This window comes from Crocuta crocuta, unplaced genomic scaffold (genome assembly GCF_008692635.1).
Source record: "Crocuta crocuta isolate KB4526 unplaced genomic scaffold, BGI_CrCroc_1.0 scaffold65, whole genome shotgun sequence".
Taxonomy (NCBI): domain Eukaryota; kingdom Metazoa; phylum Chordata; class Mammalia; order Carnivora; family Hyaenidae; genus Crocuta; species Crocuta crocuta.
The window spans coordinates 2,506,228-2,527,497 of record NW_027530683.1 but is presented as its reverse complement, the minus strand read 5'-3'; the positions used below and the strand labels follow the sequence as shown (position 1 = coordinate 2,527,497).

The window sequence follows — 21,270 nt, the reverse complement described above, 5'->3', positions numbered from 1 at the left end:
TAGCTTAAATTCATCATTAGGAAACGAATCAATAATTGACTTGAGTGATGCTTTAAGAGATAACCTATTTTGTTGGAAAATATAATGTATAACACAAGCAGTATCTGAATTGAGCTCCTCCTGATGTTTTTACTCGGTTCCAAATACAGTAGTGTTTATATTTTCTATTAGTTTGTAAATATGGACTCTGGATGGTGCATTTGTGTTTTCATTCCATGGGATATCCCCCTCCCTCCCACCCCTATCTATTTTTTTCTTTCTTTTTGCAAAGGTGACTTTCTGGCAACGTCTTTGTCTCTGTTTGGTGGTGGGCTCCTCGGGCTCCTGGACCTGGACTTGCCCCAAATTTTGTGTGTGCAGTGAAGGCTTCAACATCTTATGAAGGACATTTTCTTTCTACAGCAGAGGACTCAAAGACAGATTAAACAAGCCAGTCTCCCATTTTGTATCCTAATCAAACAACACACATGCCAAGCATATAAAGACATGAGGGTGGAAAATATCTGAATAAGAAGGCTTTAAAGGAAGTCACTTAGAAACTTAAGTTTAATGTGAAATACTTTGCAAAGACACTTAAAATGAACTTTATTTTAAGAAAACCACTGTGAAACTAAAATGTACTGTTATTGTTGGCTTACCTGTGTGTTCAGCAATCTCAGCCCAAAATTATGTTGTAATTTAAAGAAAATGGAAAATTCTGCTCTAATGAATGTAAAAACGGCTTGCTGTGAAGTTTACATTGTTGTACAGAAGCATGTTTCACGTGTAGGTAAACTGGTGGTGGTATTAGAAATACAAATGCTATTTAATTTTTTAAAATTCCCTTTATTCATTTCTGGAGCTACAGGACATAGTTTAGCCAGTAAGTCTTTCTAGACCAGTTCCATTTTCACTTTAATGTTAATAGTAGAGCTGTGTGTGTGTGTGTGATGTGTTGTGTTTTAAAACAATTGCTTTTCTTGGGCAAAATTCTACATTTTTTTCTCTTCTGTTTAGAAAGTTCTTCCTTCTTGGCAATATAGGCTTGAAACTACATTTTTAAAACATTGGTACAATTCATCTATTGGAAAATTAATATATTATGGGTTTTTTTTTTTGGTACTCTGTGCAATAACTAAAAGGGCACGTGACTAGACATGGATGTTAAAGATGCATTCTTTAGGTGATCTTGGTTTCTTCCTCTCTCTGCTGTGCAGTCTGCATGGCAACCCAGTGCCGTCACATTGGTTTCTTGGCTTCATTTAAAAAACTCAGATGGCTAGAGGAGCTAGGTTTTCAGATCACTAGCATATAAACAGTAAGCAGATTTCTGACATACAAGTTGTATTCGAGGAATTGCTTTTTTCCAGCTACAGGTAACTTAGAGAGCTTTGAACTGCATTTATTTCTAAAGCAACTGAAATTCAGTGCTACAAACAGAGGATTATAACTTCAGGAAAAGAATAAGCAGAAGGAGCAGATGAACTCTCAGGGCCATAGTCTTCCTTTGATCTTGTAAAACTCCTATTGACATCTGGAGTTCCCAGTCTGGTGAGAAAATAGACTATAAACCAAATGGAACAAGGACACCAGTCCACTATTTTGGTGAAGACTTTAAAACCATACTGTACAGGGACTCTCCTGCCTGCCAGAAAAACTGACATAAGGTAAAGAATTCTCCCTTATCAGATATTTTTAGGTGGCTATTAAGAGTCTTTAAAAAAAATTGTATGGAAACCAATGAAATATTTCCTTTATCTAAATTAAGAAATCTCTTGTTATGCTATTTATAATATTTCTGGTTCTTATATTTTTTTAAAAAAATCTAATATTAATGATATCAAGATTTTTTTTCTTGTCTTTTTCCCCCCAGGTCTTAGCAACAGTGAATTCACATGGAGTAACTTAAGACAGACAACAAAGCTAGACTGCAATTTGCTATTCAAAGCAAATTATGATTTAAAGTTACTTTTAAAAATAAGAGAAGGTATGGGAGAGGGATTGTTTAATTTTTAAACGTTATTATTGGCTAATGTTGACATATTTCCTTTGTTTCTTAGGGGTAAAAGTGTTTTTAAACTGGCAAATGCACTCTTCAGAGGTCCTTTTCCATCCCATTCACGGGGAAAGGTTAAAGGTTCAATTTCATGGCCTCCATGCAGGCAGTACTCTCCCTCACAGGCCGCGAGAGCATTACCTGCAAAGGACAGAATGCAGTTGTACGACAGACACATTTTTCCCCCCCTACTTTTAATGACCCTCTTATTGAATATTGGGCTGAAATATGAATTAAACACATTGGAAAGGATGTACAACTGAAGGCTGTGTATGTATATACAGTATGTCAAAAAGCCTTTATTTTTATACTTCAAATGCTCTAAATTAATAAAAAGTAATAATTATCACGTTATCTTTTATTTTTTATTTTCAAAATGCTTTAGTGACATAGCTTCATGGTAGAAGTATTCCTCAGTAGTTAAGAATAGGTATCATCTAGAACGTGCAGATATTTTTGTTGACATTCGCTGCTGAAGTAGCATCATTTCAGGATGCAAATATAAAATCCAGTTTGGTTCTAACAGTGTCAAGGAGATATTTTTTGGAGTGCATGTTAGTACAGGAGTATTTGGAAATGCTAAGAATGTACTTCTATTTTGATACATTTCCCCCTTCATAATACATATTTTAACACTGCAGATAGCTGACTTCACACCTGAAGCTGTCATTTAAAAGTAATTTGGAAATGTAGTTTTACTCTAAAACATTCTTTTTAAGAACGAACGGCATAGATAAGGGTTCTGAAAAAAGGATAATTGGATGCAAACACAGACAGCACAAATGGGCCCAAGGAGTGGTTCCAATTTGTGATTTAACAAGAAAATACTTCAACAAAAATTGTTTTCAAAGGGAATTGTGTGAAGGAAAGTAGTTCAGTATAATTTCATGTTTTCTATTAATCCTAAAAAGACTTTTCACATATCATGATTTAAAAATATGACTGCTTTTAAACAGTGCATGTAGATTTGGGAAAGTAGAGCTGTGATGTAGATTATTATCCTAAAGAAAACCAATGGATTTAAATTTTAACATAAAATTCAGTATTTTAAAAATGCCCATTTTAGTGTCCTTTAAAAATCTTCCTTGTGCCTTTTAAATATTTATGGAAGAATTTAATTCCTTAAAGAACTGTTCAAATTTTGGCTTAATTTTTTTTAGGACTTTAAGCATTTTTCGATCTCTTGGGAAGACATCAATACAATGAATTTTCATCATGACTCAGTGTGAGGAATACAGGTCATGAGATTTATATTGCTTTTATGAAATATCTGGTTTCTGTGTTCCGTTAACACACCTTATTCCTATTATTTTTCTTCTCACAGATTTATGGATATGGCCAAAACTACGGTCTCAAATTGTCTAAGAGGTAGCTTTTGAAGTATCGAAAAAGATTTCGTTCTTGAATAAACTTCCCCTTAATAATTGTGTATAATTGTAGAAATATAATTTATGATCATAGAATTATAATTTATAATCATATCAGCTGATAGTCCCTCCTCACGGGGCCATATAGCAGCTATCCATTATTTCAACACTTTACAGGCCATCACCAGTTCTCCTGAAGCCATGAATAGGTGTATTCATAAACCAGCAGCATCACTGCACCACCTAGAAAAGAAAGAAGCTGGTTTTTATCTCGAATCCTGCAAAATAGCATCAGTTTTGCCTGGTGGGTTTCTGAATCTGTGAAGGCCCATTAGCCTATCAGGCGGGGGCTGTTTAGACTCCTCAGTCCTTGGGCTCTAATACACTGATATAAAACTATTGTGGAAAATTCTCAGGGCAAAATCAAGACCATCTTGAGTTTCCAAATACATTTTTTCCCCATGACTTTCTGTAACTTTCAGCATTTTTCATCAGATTCTTTTTCAGGCACTTTTAATTTTTAAAAAGTAAATAAATACAGGCACATGTAGTCATGTAAGGGCATGTGGCTTTCCTGCAAACAGAGACCTTCATATTTTTCATATGTAGGCAAAGGATTTATCTTTTTCAGTCCATAATTAGCACTGTCCTAGTTGCATTCAAGAAGGAACTCTTTAAGAGGGTGCTTGACAGATCAGTCTAGTTTTCTCCTACAGCCTTCAGACTGGATTGCAATGTGAAAAATAGCTTCTGAATATTTAAAAATCTGTGTATTACAAAATATAGCTAGCTTTCAACCTCCTTTTTTCTTTTATCCGCCTCCGATATAAATGGATTGCACTTGAAAATTTAGTAGTGGGGCTTGGGTGTCATAAGACCACCATTTGTCTTGAAAGAGAAGAGTTCTGTAACAGGCTGTGAAGAGGCTTGCTAGGTCATATGTCAATAGGAATATGATACAGAAAGCTAAGCACCGAGGTGGCTGAATACCTAGAAATCAGGAGAGGCGTCTGCATGTGGATGATTTTGTGTTCTGTCTGATGCAGTAAATGGCGTACCTCCCATGCTCTTGAATATGCTCTATCTATCCTCTCATGTCTGTGTGAAGAATGTGGGCAGATACACCCTGAGCACAACTTTAAGACTTGGCTGCACGAACAGAAGACTGACTTCTGACGAAAGAACTGGAACTTGATTTTGATCTTAGTTATTTTGTACATACTGCCATATGTGTGTGAATGTTTTTTTTTTTTTACATCTACAGGCCACACATGTTTGTGTAACCTTATACCAAAGATAATTACCTGCCTGTAATTTTCATTTTTAACCCATGAAGATACTCTATTAGACCCCGCTCAGCTGCTGTAGCCCTCTTGGGACTCTGGCAAACAAAGAAGACCCACTAACAGAGAGTTGTTAATACCTACGTAATTGCTGTGTTTACTCTTATTAACTGTTCTCCATGTAAGACAAGAACATGCAGAATTGGGTTGGTTTTCAGCCTAGTGATACTTGGAGTTTAAACCACAGGCTTCATGATTCTCCTTTCATGGAAGGTAACTGGTTGTTAGCCACATACAGCTGCTGAGGCTTTTCTAAAAAGAAGATGAGATGCTTCCCTACTATGAAGGATAAAAATTGCACATTTACCTTTTCTTTTTCTCTCTGAAAAAATCTGATCCTTAAGTCAAATATCACACCGTTCTGCCTTTCTTTCCTTTAAAGTTGCTAGGACTTGTGTGTTTGGAGGACTTACAGGTGAGTGGGGGCCAGGTCCTTGAATGAGATTTCCAGTCATTCACCATTTTGTTTAACCTGGACAGTACATTCACAGAAACCCATTTCATTGTATTTAACACCACAACAACTCAGGACACCTCATACAAAAACATTTGAAAAGCCAACCAGACATTTGCAAGCCTCTAACAAAACTTGGGGTCAGATTATTTAAGAGTTTTGGATGAAGATTCCAGTCAATTACTGTGTTAGGTAAACTCTCCCTGATCACCACTCGTTTCAGGCCCATCCCCTCCTGAGAAAGCTGGGTTAGGGTCATTCCTAGGATTTTCTCTAATACTAGGTCTACTAGCAGGTTTTTACTGTGTGGGGAGGGGAAAGCACCACATATGTAAAGAGAGAGCTGCACAGAATCACCAAAATTCTTTATAATTGGCTTTGTTTTTACACACAGGCCAATGACTGACAGGACAGAAGTTTGAATCTCAAATGTGAAGCAAAATCCATGCTTATAGGACTAGAAAGGTTGGGATCGATGGATTGGGAATTGTGGAAGTGTTTTCTAAATACGTGAAAGTGTCAGCTGTTCTCGATCTCAGATTGGTAGAAATGCTGGTTCACTGGGCTGAGATGTGTTGGTCAACATGCCTGTGTGCGAGTGTGGTCGGGCAGGAGGACATTGGGGTTAAAAGGGAGGAATGGGAAAGGGGGAGAGGAGAGGAGCAGGTGAAGCTTCTGGGAAAAGAATACCAGGACATCTAAGCAGGTGAGTGTGGCCAGGTGAAAAACTGTGTGGGCTGGTGCATACCTCTAAGGTTGCTTATAACCCAAGACTGTTTGTCCAGGCAGTTGGGTCTGCAGCAGTTATTTTCTCATCTATTTACATAGAGGCAGCTGACTCTCCCTGTGGGAAGAGCAGCCTTTTTTTTTTTTTTTTTTTTGTGGGCTGGCATCCTGAGGTAAGGCCCTGAGCCAGGAGCCTCCACCATCATGCTGACAGAGGCCCGGAAGGTGAGTGCCAGGCCGCAGCGCCACGGCTCCCTGAACAGCGCATTCACAACAACCCTCACGGGTGACCACGGGGAGACAAATGGCTCTTGCCCTTCGTGGAGGCAAGTTTTCCCTCTTTCTGTTTTTGAAATGAAGATGAGGCAGGAACAAGGATGAACTAGGGGCACCAGGAAAGTTTTACTGAGCTGCTCCCTCACTCAGTGAAAATCCTCTCCCCTAGCCAGCAGCCACTGTATGTACGTCTTTGTGCTCACTCCAACTCTAACTCGCCGTGGGTCCTTTCTGTTGACTTACGCCGGTCTTTTTGGCTTCTACCAGCCTCCAGCAAGACCTTAGATAGTACCTCACAAACAAAGGTAGAGAACTTTTTTTAAAAACATTTCTAATGGATACCTTTGGTATCTTGAATACTCATATATCCTTTATATCCTCAAGATTTCATCTTTCACAGTATGATAAATTTAATGTGTTTCCAACAGACACAAATAAAAAAAAGCGATGCTAGAACAAAAAAGAAGGAAAGATGTAATAAAAACATCATTACCTGGTCCAAGCCTCATAATCTTGGGAAGCAGGCCTTTGTACAAAGCTAAAATCCTGCAACAGGAAGGGGAAGAGCAACATTCTTAATTCTGAAAAGAAAATGGGGTTGTACCTCAGCTTTATGGAGCTACTGAGGCAACGTCTACAAGAACACTTATTTGAAATTACACATATTGTAAACCAAACACTATCTGGCCATATATTTTCTACAACAAATTGGACAAAGGGAAAGAGTTAATCAATTTGCTATTGCCCAAGCTCTGCTGATCATCTCCATCAAAAATATGACTTTCATCAGTGAGATGGCTTTTGCTTTGAACACAGGTCTTTCAAGACAGCGGTGTATATGGACAAAATGACTTTTGTGATTAAATTTAAAAGCCCACAAACTCAGTCTTCACAAAAGGAAATATGATATAGCTTTAATTGAAATAAAATATTACTTGTTTACTGGAGAATAAGATCTGGGTGAGGAGGGGTGAAGAGACAAATGTAAGACTTAAAAACTAGCAGGAAAAAACCCACGTACTTCACATTTTTGAAAGAAGACCGCTTTCACAGAACCCGCACGTTTAATTCTCCCAGGAGACTATACTGAAGGTGACATTTTGATTAGATTCACAGTGAGAAAACAATCATTCTCCTGCCCACATGTTAGCAGGGTATATTAGGGCATATTGTGCAAACTGACAAGCAAAAGTTCATCTTTGCATTCTCAGACAAACACAGAGCAGATTGTAGGACGGTGGCCCGAGGTTCTTGATGGTGTAAGAACTCTGTGGCCAACATTTTGTTACTGTGTTATCTCACAGTTTGTCATTCATGAGAGCTTTTCCGACACACACCGAATTTGTGAGGGTTTAATGGCTCTCATCAAAATGGAAGTATGATATACTTTTAACAATACGTGAACCCTGCACACTTATTAAAATAAGAATGTTACCCTTCTTCCTGGTAGACTGTTGCCATTGTTTTAAAACAGGTTCTGTACTTGATCTCTCCAGGAACTGGCTGAGGCCCTTGAATCCTACTTTTGGCAACATCAAAAGGGATGTTAATGACTGAGGCTATTGTGCCGGAGAGAAGACCAATCCCAAATTTTCTCAAAAACTCCAAGGTTGGATCCTAAAAGAAAAGAAGAATAAAATAACAGAAAAGGAAGCGGAAGCCCCTAAATTAGCTAAACACTATAAAGCAATATGTATTTAAGCAGAGCATTGCACTCCCCGGCACCCTCCTGTTATTCCAGCGGAACACATTAGGATTTCCTAGGCTGGAACTTGTTTTCTTGACAATCCCATTGGCTATGTTTTTACACATGGTCTAAATTGCTGAAGTACACATTTCCTCACACAGGATTTATAAACACAGTTCATAAAGAAAGACTGGTATGGCATATGGGGATGATTTGTATAATTGGGCTTCACAATGTACTTAGTATTACTGTATCAAAACAGGAGAAATCCAAGCACACTATTAGCTAATTGGCCAGAATATTTTACAAATGACAGCAACTTCCACCATGAAGCCTACTAAAATGCTCATTTGTGTGCGGACCCCCAAATGTTAAATTAAATCAAGGCTACTCTTGGTCTGCTGCTATTCCCCTCCAGGTTTTTTGCATTTATTTTCACGTGTAGCTGATCCACTGTACTGAGAAGTGCTAGCTTCCTGTTATTAACAAACCAACTTGGGGAGGCTGCAAAACAGCCTGTGACATTCTGTGCATTATAAACAGTAGTAAGTCACTGGACTAATTGGCTGAAGAATTTACAACCTATTGTTCCTGAGCCTTATTCTTCCTTCGTGGCAAAGGAAGAAAAGGAGAGACAGAGGCACAGAGAAGGGAGGGAGGGAGGGAGAGAGGGAGAGAGGGAGAGAGAGAAATTTCTTCTTTCCATTTGAATTTAGGTCCTTTACTTTGGTCAGATTTGATTTTCCACCCCTCCCTGCTCTGCTTTCTGACATCAAAGTATTTAATTAGGTCTTATGTGGGAGTCACTTTCCTTCTGCCTATTTTTGTGCCCAGTGAGCTCACATTATGCTTTGTTATAATGAATTTGCAGGGAAGTTCTCATTATGTTTTCGGCCTCAGTTCTTGCCCTGAAGAGAGGTCATCCCACAAATCATGCATAAGCTGCTTCTGAAGACCACCCCTGCCCCCCATCTTTCTCCTGCCCTCTCATTCGGTCAATATTTCGGGAGGATCTTCACACAGAAGCAATACAGGGTAGTGCCATGATACCGTTTTACCCAGCAGGAGAACATAAGCAGCGAGACATACCCCACCTAATTAAAACTAAAAAATCTTGTCTGAGCATTGCATGCTTCTAGCTTCTGTGGAAGAAGAAAACTCTTGGAAGCTCTGAAATTTTTAACTGAACCAGGAGCCAGATACCATCACAGAAACCCCTATGTGGCTAAATATAAAAAGTGAAGGGTTCGGTAATAATTCTTGGATCTGGGCCATACAGGTGCCGGGTAGGTTTAAAGGGATTTAAAAACCAACAGGGTGTTTCAACAGGAAAAACAATGCAGTGATTGCAGTATGAGGTGTGTTTAAATGATTCCCCCTACCCCCATTTTTTTCTCTTTTACAAGGAGAGAAAAATGCCTTTATGTTACCCTTCTCCATCATTGCCCAGAAGCAGAACCGGGGCTCAGAAGGACGGGGTATTCAGGCCTGGCTCTGGTTTGTCTGACCTTACACGAGTCACCGAATCACAGAGAGCCCTTGTATAGAAGGGACAGGTTTAACACCTGCCTTACCTTGGTAACTGTATTATTTTTCCGAGAAATTAAAACAATAGCAGTAACAGTGTTGAATGAATGTTGGATAAGCCTGGCAGAAAATGGACCGTGTTATTATGTAGCCTGTTTCGTAGAGTCTCAAAGCATCCAGTAACAAGATTCTCTTATGTTACCCTTGTGACATAGCCAAGCTCTCCTTTTTGAATTGGGGACAAGGGTGAAAAGGATGACTTTATGTACATTGCCTTTTTGGGACGTTTGGGGGACCCTGGCAAGCATGTGGCCTCTCCCATCTCCCGATATGTTGTTCCCTGAGGACTAGAGGTCGGGGGTGGGGAGGGTGTCAGATACTCGGTGAAGGTCACTGTGCTAAAGACACTGATGCAGACCAAAACCTAAGGTCTTCAGCCTATCAGTGTTCATTAGCACAAGTACATGTTGAGCCCAGGGTTTCTATACACTTTCCAGACTAGTTGTAAGGTCCCACAGTGGGTCCCCAAAACAGATGTGCAACAGATTCACCTTAGAGCATTGCGAAATTCAGATGCCTGGGCCCCACCTCAGGTTCCCAGATCAAAATCACAGGGGCAAGGGCCTGAACGTTATTTTAAAAGATCTCCAGGACTTTTGAAGCTGCCAGGCTGAGGACCCATGTCTAGAAACGGGTGATTCTGATATTCTCCGCAGGCAAAGCAAATGGTCAGTTGCTACCCTTCTGGGCATTCTAAGAAGGGGAAGTCTTCCTGAGACAGCCAAGAGGTTTCCTTACCACCTGGGCCTCTCGCCAGTTTCTTCCTTGAAGCTCATGGTCTGCTTTATGCAACAACCTGGCCTGTGATTGGATGTGCCAAGGAGAGCCCTCTCAGCCTGCCCTTTTTTTTTTTTTTTTTTTTTTCCTACATGTCCTCAACCATTCTCAAAACACAGCCTCTCACCTACCTCTCCTCTGCATCACCTACTGGCTACTCCTACTGCTCTGACTTAGGTTCCTGTTAGCTTACCCGGTCTTGTTTTCATTTTGCTCTCTATCATCTATTCTTCACAGTGGCACCAGGGCTCTCTTACTTGTAAAAGCAGATCTGCTCCTGGTACCAAAGATCCTCAATCCTTCCGCACTGCACAGAGAGTAAAGCCAAAGCCCCTCACTTGGTCTTCGGTTTCTTTCCCACCATACGCTTCCAACTTTTCTCTCCAGCCTCAAGTTCTGCCCCTCCACGCCGTTCCCATACTGTAGTCACCCTGGTTAAATCGTAATCATGCCAAGTTAAACTGAGCACTTTTTAAACTCTTTTCTTCAAGTTACTTCCACAGCCTATAATATCCTTCTCCATTACAGTCACCTACCATGGCCCCAGTCCTCCTTTAGAGCCTAGCTTGATTCTCACCTTGCCCAAGACACTTTAATGGATCCCCGTCAAAACCGATTTCTCCCTCTCCTGTATTCTTGAACCCCTGTATGAACCACAATCATTGCCTTTGCTAAGGCTCACTTTCTGTTTGGCTTATTTTTGCATGTATCTATCATCCCTGCTGGCTTGTCAGTTGGCACTGCCTAGGGACATGTGTTACTTCTCTTTTGGTTATCTATTATACAGTGTACACAGTAGGTGCTAAATAAATGTCTGCTGGTTGGCCTATCAAGGTACTTGTTTAGTTATTTTTGTAGAAATGAGGAGAATCAGGCTTAAGCCCTTAATCATTACTTCTCGAGATTCAGCAACTTCTAGCCTAGAAACAAACCTCTATTAGAACTTCACATTTCTCTCTCTCTGCCAGGAAGCATTAACATGGGGACATGACAAGGCACTGGACGTTTGTAAAGAGGAGCATTTTAGGGCAAATAAATTGAGACTCTCATGTCACAGAGCTAAGCCTGGGCTTGCTAGATCCCATTGCTCAGTGGCTCACAGGGAGAACCTGGATATGGTGGCTTGTGACCAGATCTTAGTGGAAGAAGGTGATGGGCATAGATTATGGTATTGAAACATTACTCTAAGGGCTCTTTTTTCGTATACTTCCTCATCTTTTCTTAGTAGGGAGAGGCATCCACTTGCCTCAAGAATGAGGATTATTGTAGCAAGACTACAAAGAGAGAGAAAAAGGTAATATTTAGTGTTTTTGGTTTTTAAACTATGCCCTTTCATGTATTATATTGGTTAATCTTCACAAAAACTTTGATGTAAGAACTATTATTATTCCTGTTTTAAAAATGAGTTAACTGAAAGATTAATTCTAAGAAGGGAATTTTTGTTACATCCATGTGAACTCAAGACTGTGTTAGGTCATAATTTTTCTTTTCTTTTTTTTAATGTTTGTTTATTTTTGAGAGAGAGAGAGTGTGAGTGGGGGAGGGACAGAGTGAGAGGGAAACACAGAATCAAAAGCAGGCTCCAGGCTCTGAGGACAGAGCCTGACATGGGGCTAGAACTCATGAACTGTGGGATCATGACCTGAGCTGAAGTTGGATGCTTAAGCGATGGAGCCACCCAAGTGCCCCTAGGGCATAGTTTTTCTACTGATACTCTTTAGGGCCAGTGGCTAGGCTGGTGGGAGAGGTGTCCCAGCACCTCCTGAAATTATAAGCAATGCTTCTGTGTATGTGCATATAGGTTTCTCTGAAAGAGATTTTGTCAGGCTCATAAAAGCTTAAAAACAACTTCATGAAACTACTTCTCCTACCAATAAATTTATAAAGAAGAGGGAGTTCAGGGTTGAAAACACTGGGGCTGGAAAAAGAAAACCCTCATCTTTACAGGCGTTATCAGGCAATTCACCTGAGTGGAAAGATTTCTGCACACATTCCTGCCCTGGAGTCAGGTTACTCCTAACTCAAGCATTTCTATGAACTCAGTGTTTCTCAAAGTGTGGTGCTTGAACCACTATCATCAATACTATGTGGGGACTTTTTAGAAATAAAAATTGGGGTCCTCTCCCAAGCCTAGTGATGGAGATGGAGCTCAGCAATCTGTTTAAACAAGTCCTCCCAATTACTTTGCTGGACACTAACGTCTGAGAATGACTGGTTGACTGAAAGTTTATGGTTCATCTCTCTGTATCTTTGGGTTGGTTAAGTGATGCTCTGAGAAGCTCTGGATGTGCTGGAGAGGACTGTAAAGCTTTCTTTGGTGGAAACAGGCCTTTGTTTCTTTAAGGTTGTAGAACTATAGGCAATGCTGTTAACTCCATTCCACCTCTCCTACCCAAAGCTCAGTCCAAAGCAAGAAGGCCCACTTGTGAAGTTTTGGGTCTGAATGATACCTGTCACATAATCTGAACGGGTCATTCTGTACTGGCCATCAGTGAATCACTCAAGCATTTCTGTCAATAATGATAACAAATCACAATTAAATTACTAGCAAAAATAGAAACATATGTGTTATAATGCTTGTATTATTTTTTGTAACTTTCATTATGAAAAATAATGGTATATTAATAGTTACTTATTGCTAGATACCGTGTGTGTGTGTGTGTGCGTGCGTATATATATATTTTTTTTTAAGTAGGCTCCATGCCCAGCATGGAGTCCAACATGGGGCTTGAACTCATGACCCTGAGATCAAGACCTGAGCCAAGAGCAAGAGTCAGACACTCAGCCGATTGAGCCACACAGGCACCCCAAGACATCATCTTATATTAAAAAAATATATACAAAACATATAAGAACGCTATGGATTAGGTATGTAACACCATTTTACAGATAAGGACACAAGACAGAGAGAGTTAAGTCAGCTGCTCAAGATCACACTGCTTGTAAGAGGTAGAGCCTGGATCTGAACTCAGGTTCTTCTGATTCCCAACCATAGGCTCTTAATCATTATATCACATTGTTTCTATCCATCACTCATATTTTGTTTGTTCATTCAACAAACATTTATTGGAGGTCTATAGATGCCTGGTCCTACACTGGGTGCTAGAGTTGAGTGTGAAGGTAAATGATCCAGGGAGAGTGTGGGAGGGAATTAATGATCGAGTATCACAGTACGATGTGATAAGTAAGAAAGTGGTGATGTGGGCAAGGTCCAGGGGAAACATGCTGTAGGGAGAAGGAAGTTACTCTTGGGCTTTCACTACCAAAGTCCTGTGAGAAAGTACCTAGCTTCTCTACCTCTTAAAAACTTGGTCACTTCTTGATCTATGTATCCAATATCCCAACTTCTCTGGGGAGGCCCCCAAAACTGGCATTTTTCTTGCCAGTCGTGGAGTTCTGACAGGTCCAGTGCAGTCTAGCAGTCTAGTTCTCTCACCTGGGGGAGAACTGAGATGGAGGTTTAATAGTCCTCCCCTTGCTCAGCAAAGAGTGAGCAAAGATGGCAGCTGCCTGCTTCACCCCAAGGAACAACATACTATTAGACAACCAATGGGTCAAAAAAGAAATTAGAAAATAACTTGAGACAAATATAAATGAAAGAGAATATAGATAAAATGAAAAGACAAAACTTAGGAGATGTAGTAAAAGAATACTCAGAGGTAACTCCATAGTGATAAACATCTACATTAAAAAAGAAGATCTCGGGGTGCTGGGGTGGCTCAGTCAGTTGAGTGTCTGAGTGGCTCAGGTCATAATTTCATAGTTCGTGAGTTTGAGCTGTGAGCTGGGCTCTGTACTGACAGCTCAGAGCCTGGAGCTGCCTCGGATTCTTTGTCTCCCTCTCTCTCTGCCCCTCCCCTGCTTATGCTCTCTTTCTCTCTCTCCCCTCCTCAAAAATAAACATTAAAAAAAAAAAAGATCTCAACCTAATTTTACAGCTCAAGGAGCTAGAAAAAAGAAGAAAAAGGGGCACCTGGGTGGCTTAGTCACTTAAGCGTCCGACTTTCGCTTAGGTCATGATCTCGAGGTTCGTGGGTTCAAGCCCCGCGTCGGGCTCTGTGCTGACTGCCAGCTCAGAGCCTGGAGCCTATTTCAGAGTCTGTATCTCCCTCTCTCTCTCTGACCCTCCCCTGCTCACGCTGTCTCTCTCTCTCTCTCTCCTAGAAATAAAAAAAAACATTAGAAAAAAGAAAAAAACAGTCCAAAATTAGCAGAAGGAAGGTAATAATAAAGATTAGAGCAGGGATAAATAGAGACTAGAAAAAAATAGAAAAAGAAAAAAGTTTTTAAAAATATTTTTATTTATTTTTGACAGAGAAAGACAGACAGACAGAATATGAGCAGGGGAGGGGCTTACAGAGGGGGAGACACAGAATCTGAAACAGGCTCCAGGCTCTGAGCTGTCAGCACAGAGCCCGACTCATGGCTCAAACTCACAAACCATGAGATCATGACCTGAGCCGAAGTCGGACACTCAACTGACTGAGCCACCCAGGCACCCCGGGTTCATGTTTTGAAAAGATAAAAGTGGTAAACCCTCAGCAAGACTAAGTTAAAAAGGGAGAAGACTCAAATAAAATGAAAAAAGAGACATAACTGACATCACAGAACTAAAAAGGATAAAAGACTACTACAAATGATTATATGCCAAGAAACTGGACAATCTAGAAGTAGATAAATTCCTAAAAATATACAACATTCCAAGGCTCAATCATGAAGAAATAGAAAGTCTAAATAGACCTATAACTAGTATGGAGATTTAATCAGCAATCAAGAACCTTAAAACAAAGGAAAGCCCAGGACCAGATGGTTTCACATTGTTTCTACCAAACATATAAAGAACTAATACCCCTGCTCCTTAAATTCTTCCAAAAAAGCAAAAAGGAAAGAACACTTCCAATTCATTTTATGAAGCTAGCATAACCTTTATACCAAAGCCAAAGACACCACAAAGAAGAAAAAAACACAACCAAAAACCAAAAAAATTATAGGCCAAGATTCCCGATAAATACAGATTTAAAAATCCTCAATAAAATACTAGCAAACTGAATTCAGCAGCACATTAAAAGGCTCACACACCGTGATGAACTGGGATTTATCTCTGGTATGCAAAGATTTTTCAACATACAAATATCAATTAATGTGATACACCACATTAACAGAATGGAGGATTAAAAAAATTACATAGTCTTCTCAATAGACGCAGAAAATGCATTTGATAAAATTCAACCTTCTTTCATGATCAGTACCCTCAACAAACTAGGAACAGAGGGAAAGTCCCTCAACATAATAAAGTCCATATACGTAAAGCCCACAGCTAACATCCCACTTACTGATGAAAAACTGAAAGCTTTTCCTCTGAGATTAGTAACAAGGCAAAGATGCCTGCTCTCATCACTTCTACTCAACATAGTGCTGAAGTCTGGCAGTCAGCACAGAGCCCGACGCGGGGCTCGAACCCACGAACTGCGAGATCATGACCCAAGCGAAAGTCGGACGCTTAACCGACTAAGCCACCCAGGCGCCCCTCAACATAGTGCTGAAGTCTTAATCAGAGCAATTAGGCACAAAAAATAAATAAAAAGTATCCAAATCGGAAGTAAAATTGTCTGTTACAAACAACATGGGCTTATATATAGGAAAAAACCTAAAGATTCCATAAAAATACATTTAGAATAAACAAATTCAGTAAGATTGCAGGATGCAAAATCAACATACAGAAATAACTCCTGTTTCTATACATTACAAACTATAAAAGAAATTAGGAAAACGTTCCCATTTTAATGGGATAAAATGGATAAAATACTTAGAAATGAACTCAACTAGAGATGTGAAAGTCTTATATACTGAAAACTATAAAACATTGTCAAAAAAAAATTGATGACAGAAACAAATGAAGATATCTCATGTTCACGGGTTGGAAGACCTAGTACTGTTAACATTTTCACAATACCGAAAGTGACCTATAGATTCAATGCAATCCCTATAAAACTCCAATGGCATTTTTCATAGAAATAGGAAAAAATTTCTACAAGTGAATATATACAAATCAATCCTAAGAAAGAAGAATAAAGCTGGAGTCATTATGACTCCTGATTTCAGAGCATATCACAAAGCTATAGGAATCAAAACATTATGGCACTGGCATAAAGACAGAATCCAGTGGGACAGACCAGAGAGCCTAGAAATAAACCCAAGCATATATGACCAATTAATCTTCAACAAGAGTGCCAAGAATACACAATGGGGAAAGAGCAGTCTTCGACAAGTGGTGCTGGAAAAACTGGAAATCCACATGCAAAGGAATGAAATTGAAACTATATAAGATACCACACACACACACACACACACACACACACATGCACACATGCACACACATAAACCAAAATGGATTAAAGACTTAAAACTTAAACAGGAGATCTGAAACCATACAACTCTTAGAAGAAAACATATGAATAAAGCTTCATGACATTGGTGTTAGCAATGATTTGATACCAAAAGCACAGGCAACAGAAATAAGAACAGACAAGTGAGATTATGTCAAACTAAAAAGCTTCTGAACAGCAAATGAAACAAAAGAGTAAAAAGGCATTCTATGGAATGGGAGAAAATATTTACAAATCATGAATCTATAAGGGGTTGATATATAAAACATTTAAGGAGCTCTTACAACTCGATACCAAGAAAGCTAATAAACTGATTTTAAATTGGGCAAAGGACTTGTATAGATATTCTTCCAAAGAAGACATACATACGGCCAATAGGTATACAAAGAAATGCTCCAAGTTGCTAATTAGCTGGTAAATGGAGATCAAAACCACAAGATATCACTTCATATCTGTCAGTATGACTATTATCAAAAATATAAAAGACAATAAGTGTTAGCAAGGATGGGGAGAAATTGGAATCCTCATACATTGTTGGTGGGGGTTCTAAGTAGTGTAGCCACTCTGGAAAACATTATAGAGTTTCTCCAAAATTATGATCTAGCGATTCCACTTCTGTGTATTTATCCAAAAGAACTGAAATGAGGTCTCAAAGAGATCTTAGCACTCTTATGTTCATTGCAATACTATTCATAGTAACCAAGATATGGAAACAACCTAAATATCTATCGACAGAAGGACAGATAGAGAAAAAATGTGTCATATTCATACAATGAAATCTCATTCACCTTTAAAAAGAAGGAAACTGAGATATGGGACAACATGGATGAAAGTTGAGGACACTATCTGTCAAGTAAAGTGAGCCAGTCACAGAAAGACAATTACTTTCCTGACTCCACTTATATGAGGCACCTACAATAGTCAAGTTTGTAGAATCAAAGAGTGGAGTGGTGGTTGCCAGGAGCTTGGGGGGCAGAGAAATGGGGAGCCACTAATCAAGTTTCAGTTAAGCAAGATGAATAAGCTCTAGAAATCTGCTTTACAACATTGTACCCATAGTCAACAATAATGTATTATGCACTTAATATGTGCTGAGGGTAGATCTCATGTTAAGTGTTTTTATCATAATAAAAATTCAAAAAAACTTGAGGGAAAAATATGTCACTTAGCCCAAGTAAAATATTTAGGATGGATCACACCTTAATTATGTAAATGATAGGTTGATGAAAAATCTATCTTGTTATTAAAAATTTCCAACTTACTTCTATAATTTGTTCCAACTGTTATCAATCAGGAAACTTCCTGTGTTCCTAACCCACATTCCTCACGCATAAGCCTAAACTATTTTACTCCAATTTTTTGCTCAATTGCAAGGGTAATCAACTGTCACCATTCTTGATGTAATTCATCATGATTTAAAAACTGTTATTGAAATAACCTTTTCTTCCTCATGCTTAAAAACACAGTTCCTTTGAAATACTTATTTAGAAGTAGTATACATTATTTCCCCATCTGTAGATGAGTTTTATTCTTTTTTTCTAATTATGTTCCCGTTTTTCTTATAAAATACGGTATTTTAAACTGGAACTAAGGAGCCTGAAATGTTAATGTATGTTACATGAATGGACCTTATTTGTGATAGCAATACAAGATCCAATATTCATAGTTTAAAAAAATGATTTCATTCCCCTGCAACATTTTAGGGCTGATATTAACTTTTCACTTCACAAATGAGAAAACGGAGACAGAGGAAAGGTAGAACTTGCCAAAGAGACAGGGCTACCGAGTAAGTACTAGCTAGCACTGGGAATTGACACCAGGTCTCTTAGTAGAACTCTCTGGCTGCTTCCATCACACTGCAATTCTGTGTGAGTGAAGAGCTGAACAGATGTGTTTACCAGTCCCTCTTTAGGAAGATCAAGGAGTTTCCCTGATAGGACATATCATTTACAGACTCTCCACAGCTTCATAAGAAACACTAATAAGTAAGTGATCCCAAAACATTAGTGGTCGTGATGTTCCATAACCTTTAAAAATTCAACAAAAGGTACGTCATCAGAAACGAGATCATATGACTCAAAATAGTTAACAATAAACATACCACATATTTGTGACTAACTTAACCATCTAATCCAAACATCATATCCACAGCTCAAGACAGGACTAGTAATTTAAGACGATGGCACTTGAGAAGTTAATACGCAGAGAGGAAAAATGTCTTGATCAAAAGAAGCATGTGCCTCTCCTTTTACCTTCCCTGGCACGGGCTTTGATGCCTTGCTGAGTGACTGGCCAGCTGGCTGCTAGCTTGATAAGCAGAGAACCTTTGCCCATCTCACAGAACTTTGTGATTAGGGTCTGGCATCTTTAAGAAGACATTCCACACAGAGACATGCCAGAAGGAGGGGGTAAGGAAGATGGGGGAAGCAAGATCTGTTAGCTAGTGAGGACTAGGGGTGAGGGGAGGGACTGACCAGGGATCCTGCTGCTCCCCCACAAGGCAAGGTTGAACAGAGCGTAGCAATGGGCTTTTCACTTAAGAGAGCTCAGCATGAATATACACCTTAAAGTCTAGTCTTAGAATCTTCCTACCTCATGTCAGACCAAATTAAATTTCCTTTGTTCCCTACAGTTCATTCATTCTTTAATTCCTCCTGGCATCACACTGCATCTGAGATCCTCTTTAACTAGCTTTGACCTAACTTGAATTCAATACACCTTGGCTACTACCTTCGACCGTCTTCAATAAACATACTTAGTGGAATGTTTTCCATTCAGGATTGGCCTTGGTTGATGCTAGACTGGATTTGCTGTTGCTTGTCAAAAATCGCTAAAATAGGTTTGCCATTTGAAGAACTAAAATTATTGCTGAGAAGTGACTGAAAGAGATTGCTGTAAATTGCTTTGGCTAAGACAATTAAAGACAATATAGTGGTCCTACAAAGAGTCACATGATTATCAGAGTATCACAAATTACTGCTTTCTTTTAATATCTAATTTTGAGGAGTGGGGAGAGAGCGCGAGCGCGTGAGAGCGAGCGCACAATCAGAGGAGGGGCAGAGACAGAGGGGGAGAGAGGATTTGAAGCTGGTTCTGTGCTGACAGCAGTGAGCCCAATGCAGGGCTTGAACTCACGAACCATGAGATCATGACCTGAGACAAAGTCTGACACTCAACCGACTGAGCCACCCAGGTGTCCCACAAATTACTTGTTGATAGAACACTTTTATTCTTTTTCTTCCCCTATAGGTGAATAAATTGTTTGATGGGGAGAATGTTAGGACCACAACAGGGTGACTCAAAAAGATTGGAACATTTTAAGAAATCTATTAGTAGTTAGATTACATATAAACATGTGGTCCAAACCAATTTTAATAGACTCCCTCAGTTATTTCCATAATTTTACAATTGGTCAGTCTGTGCTAACAACACACATTCTATACTTTAATTCATTTTATACCCTTCGTAGCACAGCACTATCAATAGTTGAAGGGGGTAGTTGTGATGCCATCTTTCATTTCCTCAAGGCTGCCAAGAAAGAGGTGATACAAACAGGAAGTTCATGTGGATTCTCACATGAAGAAACTGCAGAAAACTTGGTCTAGTAAGACATTTTTGAAAGTTTAATTTCCTTTTAAATCACCCTGTACACTTTGATTTTAGAAAGTTACTTGAGGGGCGCCTGGGTGGCTTAGTCGGTTAAGCGTCCGACTTTCGCTTAGGTCATGATCTCACGGTTCGTGGGTTCGGGCCCCGCGTCGGGCTCTGTGCTGACTGCCAGCTCAGAGCCTGGAGCCTGTTTCAGTCTGTGACTCCCTCTCTCTCTGACCCTCCCCTGCTCACGCTGTCTCTCTCTCTCCTAGAAATAAATAAAACATTTAAAAAAAAAAAAAAAAAGAAAGTTACTTGAAAAAGTCTTCCACGTTATCCTGATTAATAAGACACTGAATGAGGGAGGATGGATGAAGAGTATAGCTGGAGAGCCCTCACCTGTGAAAGAGGCGTCCATAAGACAGCCTGGTGAAGGGCTGGATGAACCTGGGCAAAGATGGCAAAGGCCTGCTCTTGGATCTGCTGATTACACAGGCTAGGAGGAGAAGCTGGAATGACAGATGAGGCCCTCAATGTTAAAATTTATCGTCACCAGCCCCGGACTGAACCCATAGGATTACATTTAAGCACAGTGAATACAAACTGTACAAGTTCAAGGGGAGACTGGACTTGACTGCAGTTCACATACTCTGGGGATTTTAACTGACCACAGTTTTATACAGACCAACATTTTGATGTAAAACCAATACCCATTCTCTGTCCCTTCCACCCCAACAAATCTCTCAAGAATTCATCTCTGTACAACCTTTGGCTGCATTAAGAGGTGATACACACACACACACACAGGAATACTATTTGGTAATGGAAAAGAATGAAATATTGCCATTTGCAACAACGTGGATGGGGCTAGAATGTATTATGCCAGGCGAAATAGTCAGAGAAAGACCACTTTCATATGATTTCACTCAAGCAGAATTTGAGAAACACAACAGATGAATATAGGGGAAGGGAAGGAAAAATAAGATAAAAAAACAGAGAGGGAGGCAAACCATAAGAGACTCTTAAATACAGAGGACAAAC

The 21,270-nt window shown here is 39.5% G+C and overlaps 1 protein-coding gene across 1 annotated transcript in view; it reads right to left on the bottom strand.

Moving 5' to 3' along the window:
* Positions 1–1,503: 1,503 nt before the first annotated feature.
* The window catches only part of SLC25A21 (solute carrier family 25 member 21), a 485,884-nt gene continuing 466,117 nt past the window's right edge, over positions 1,504–21,270 (bottom strand). Inside the window, 6 exon segments of the mRNA XM_077769239.1 lie at positions 1,504–1,527; positions 2,177–2,213; positions 2,215–2,256; positions 3,588–3,645; positions 6,695–6,747; positions 7,637–7,818. Of these exon segments, the coding sequence (XP_077625365.1) occupies positions 1,504–1,527; positions 2,177–2,213; positions 2,215–2,256; positions 3,588–3,645; positions 6,695–6,747; positions 7,637–7,818 (396 nt within the window).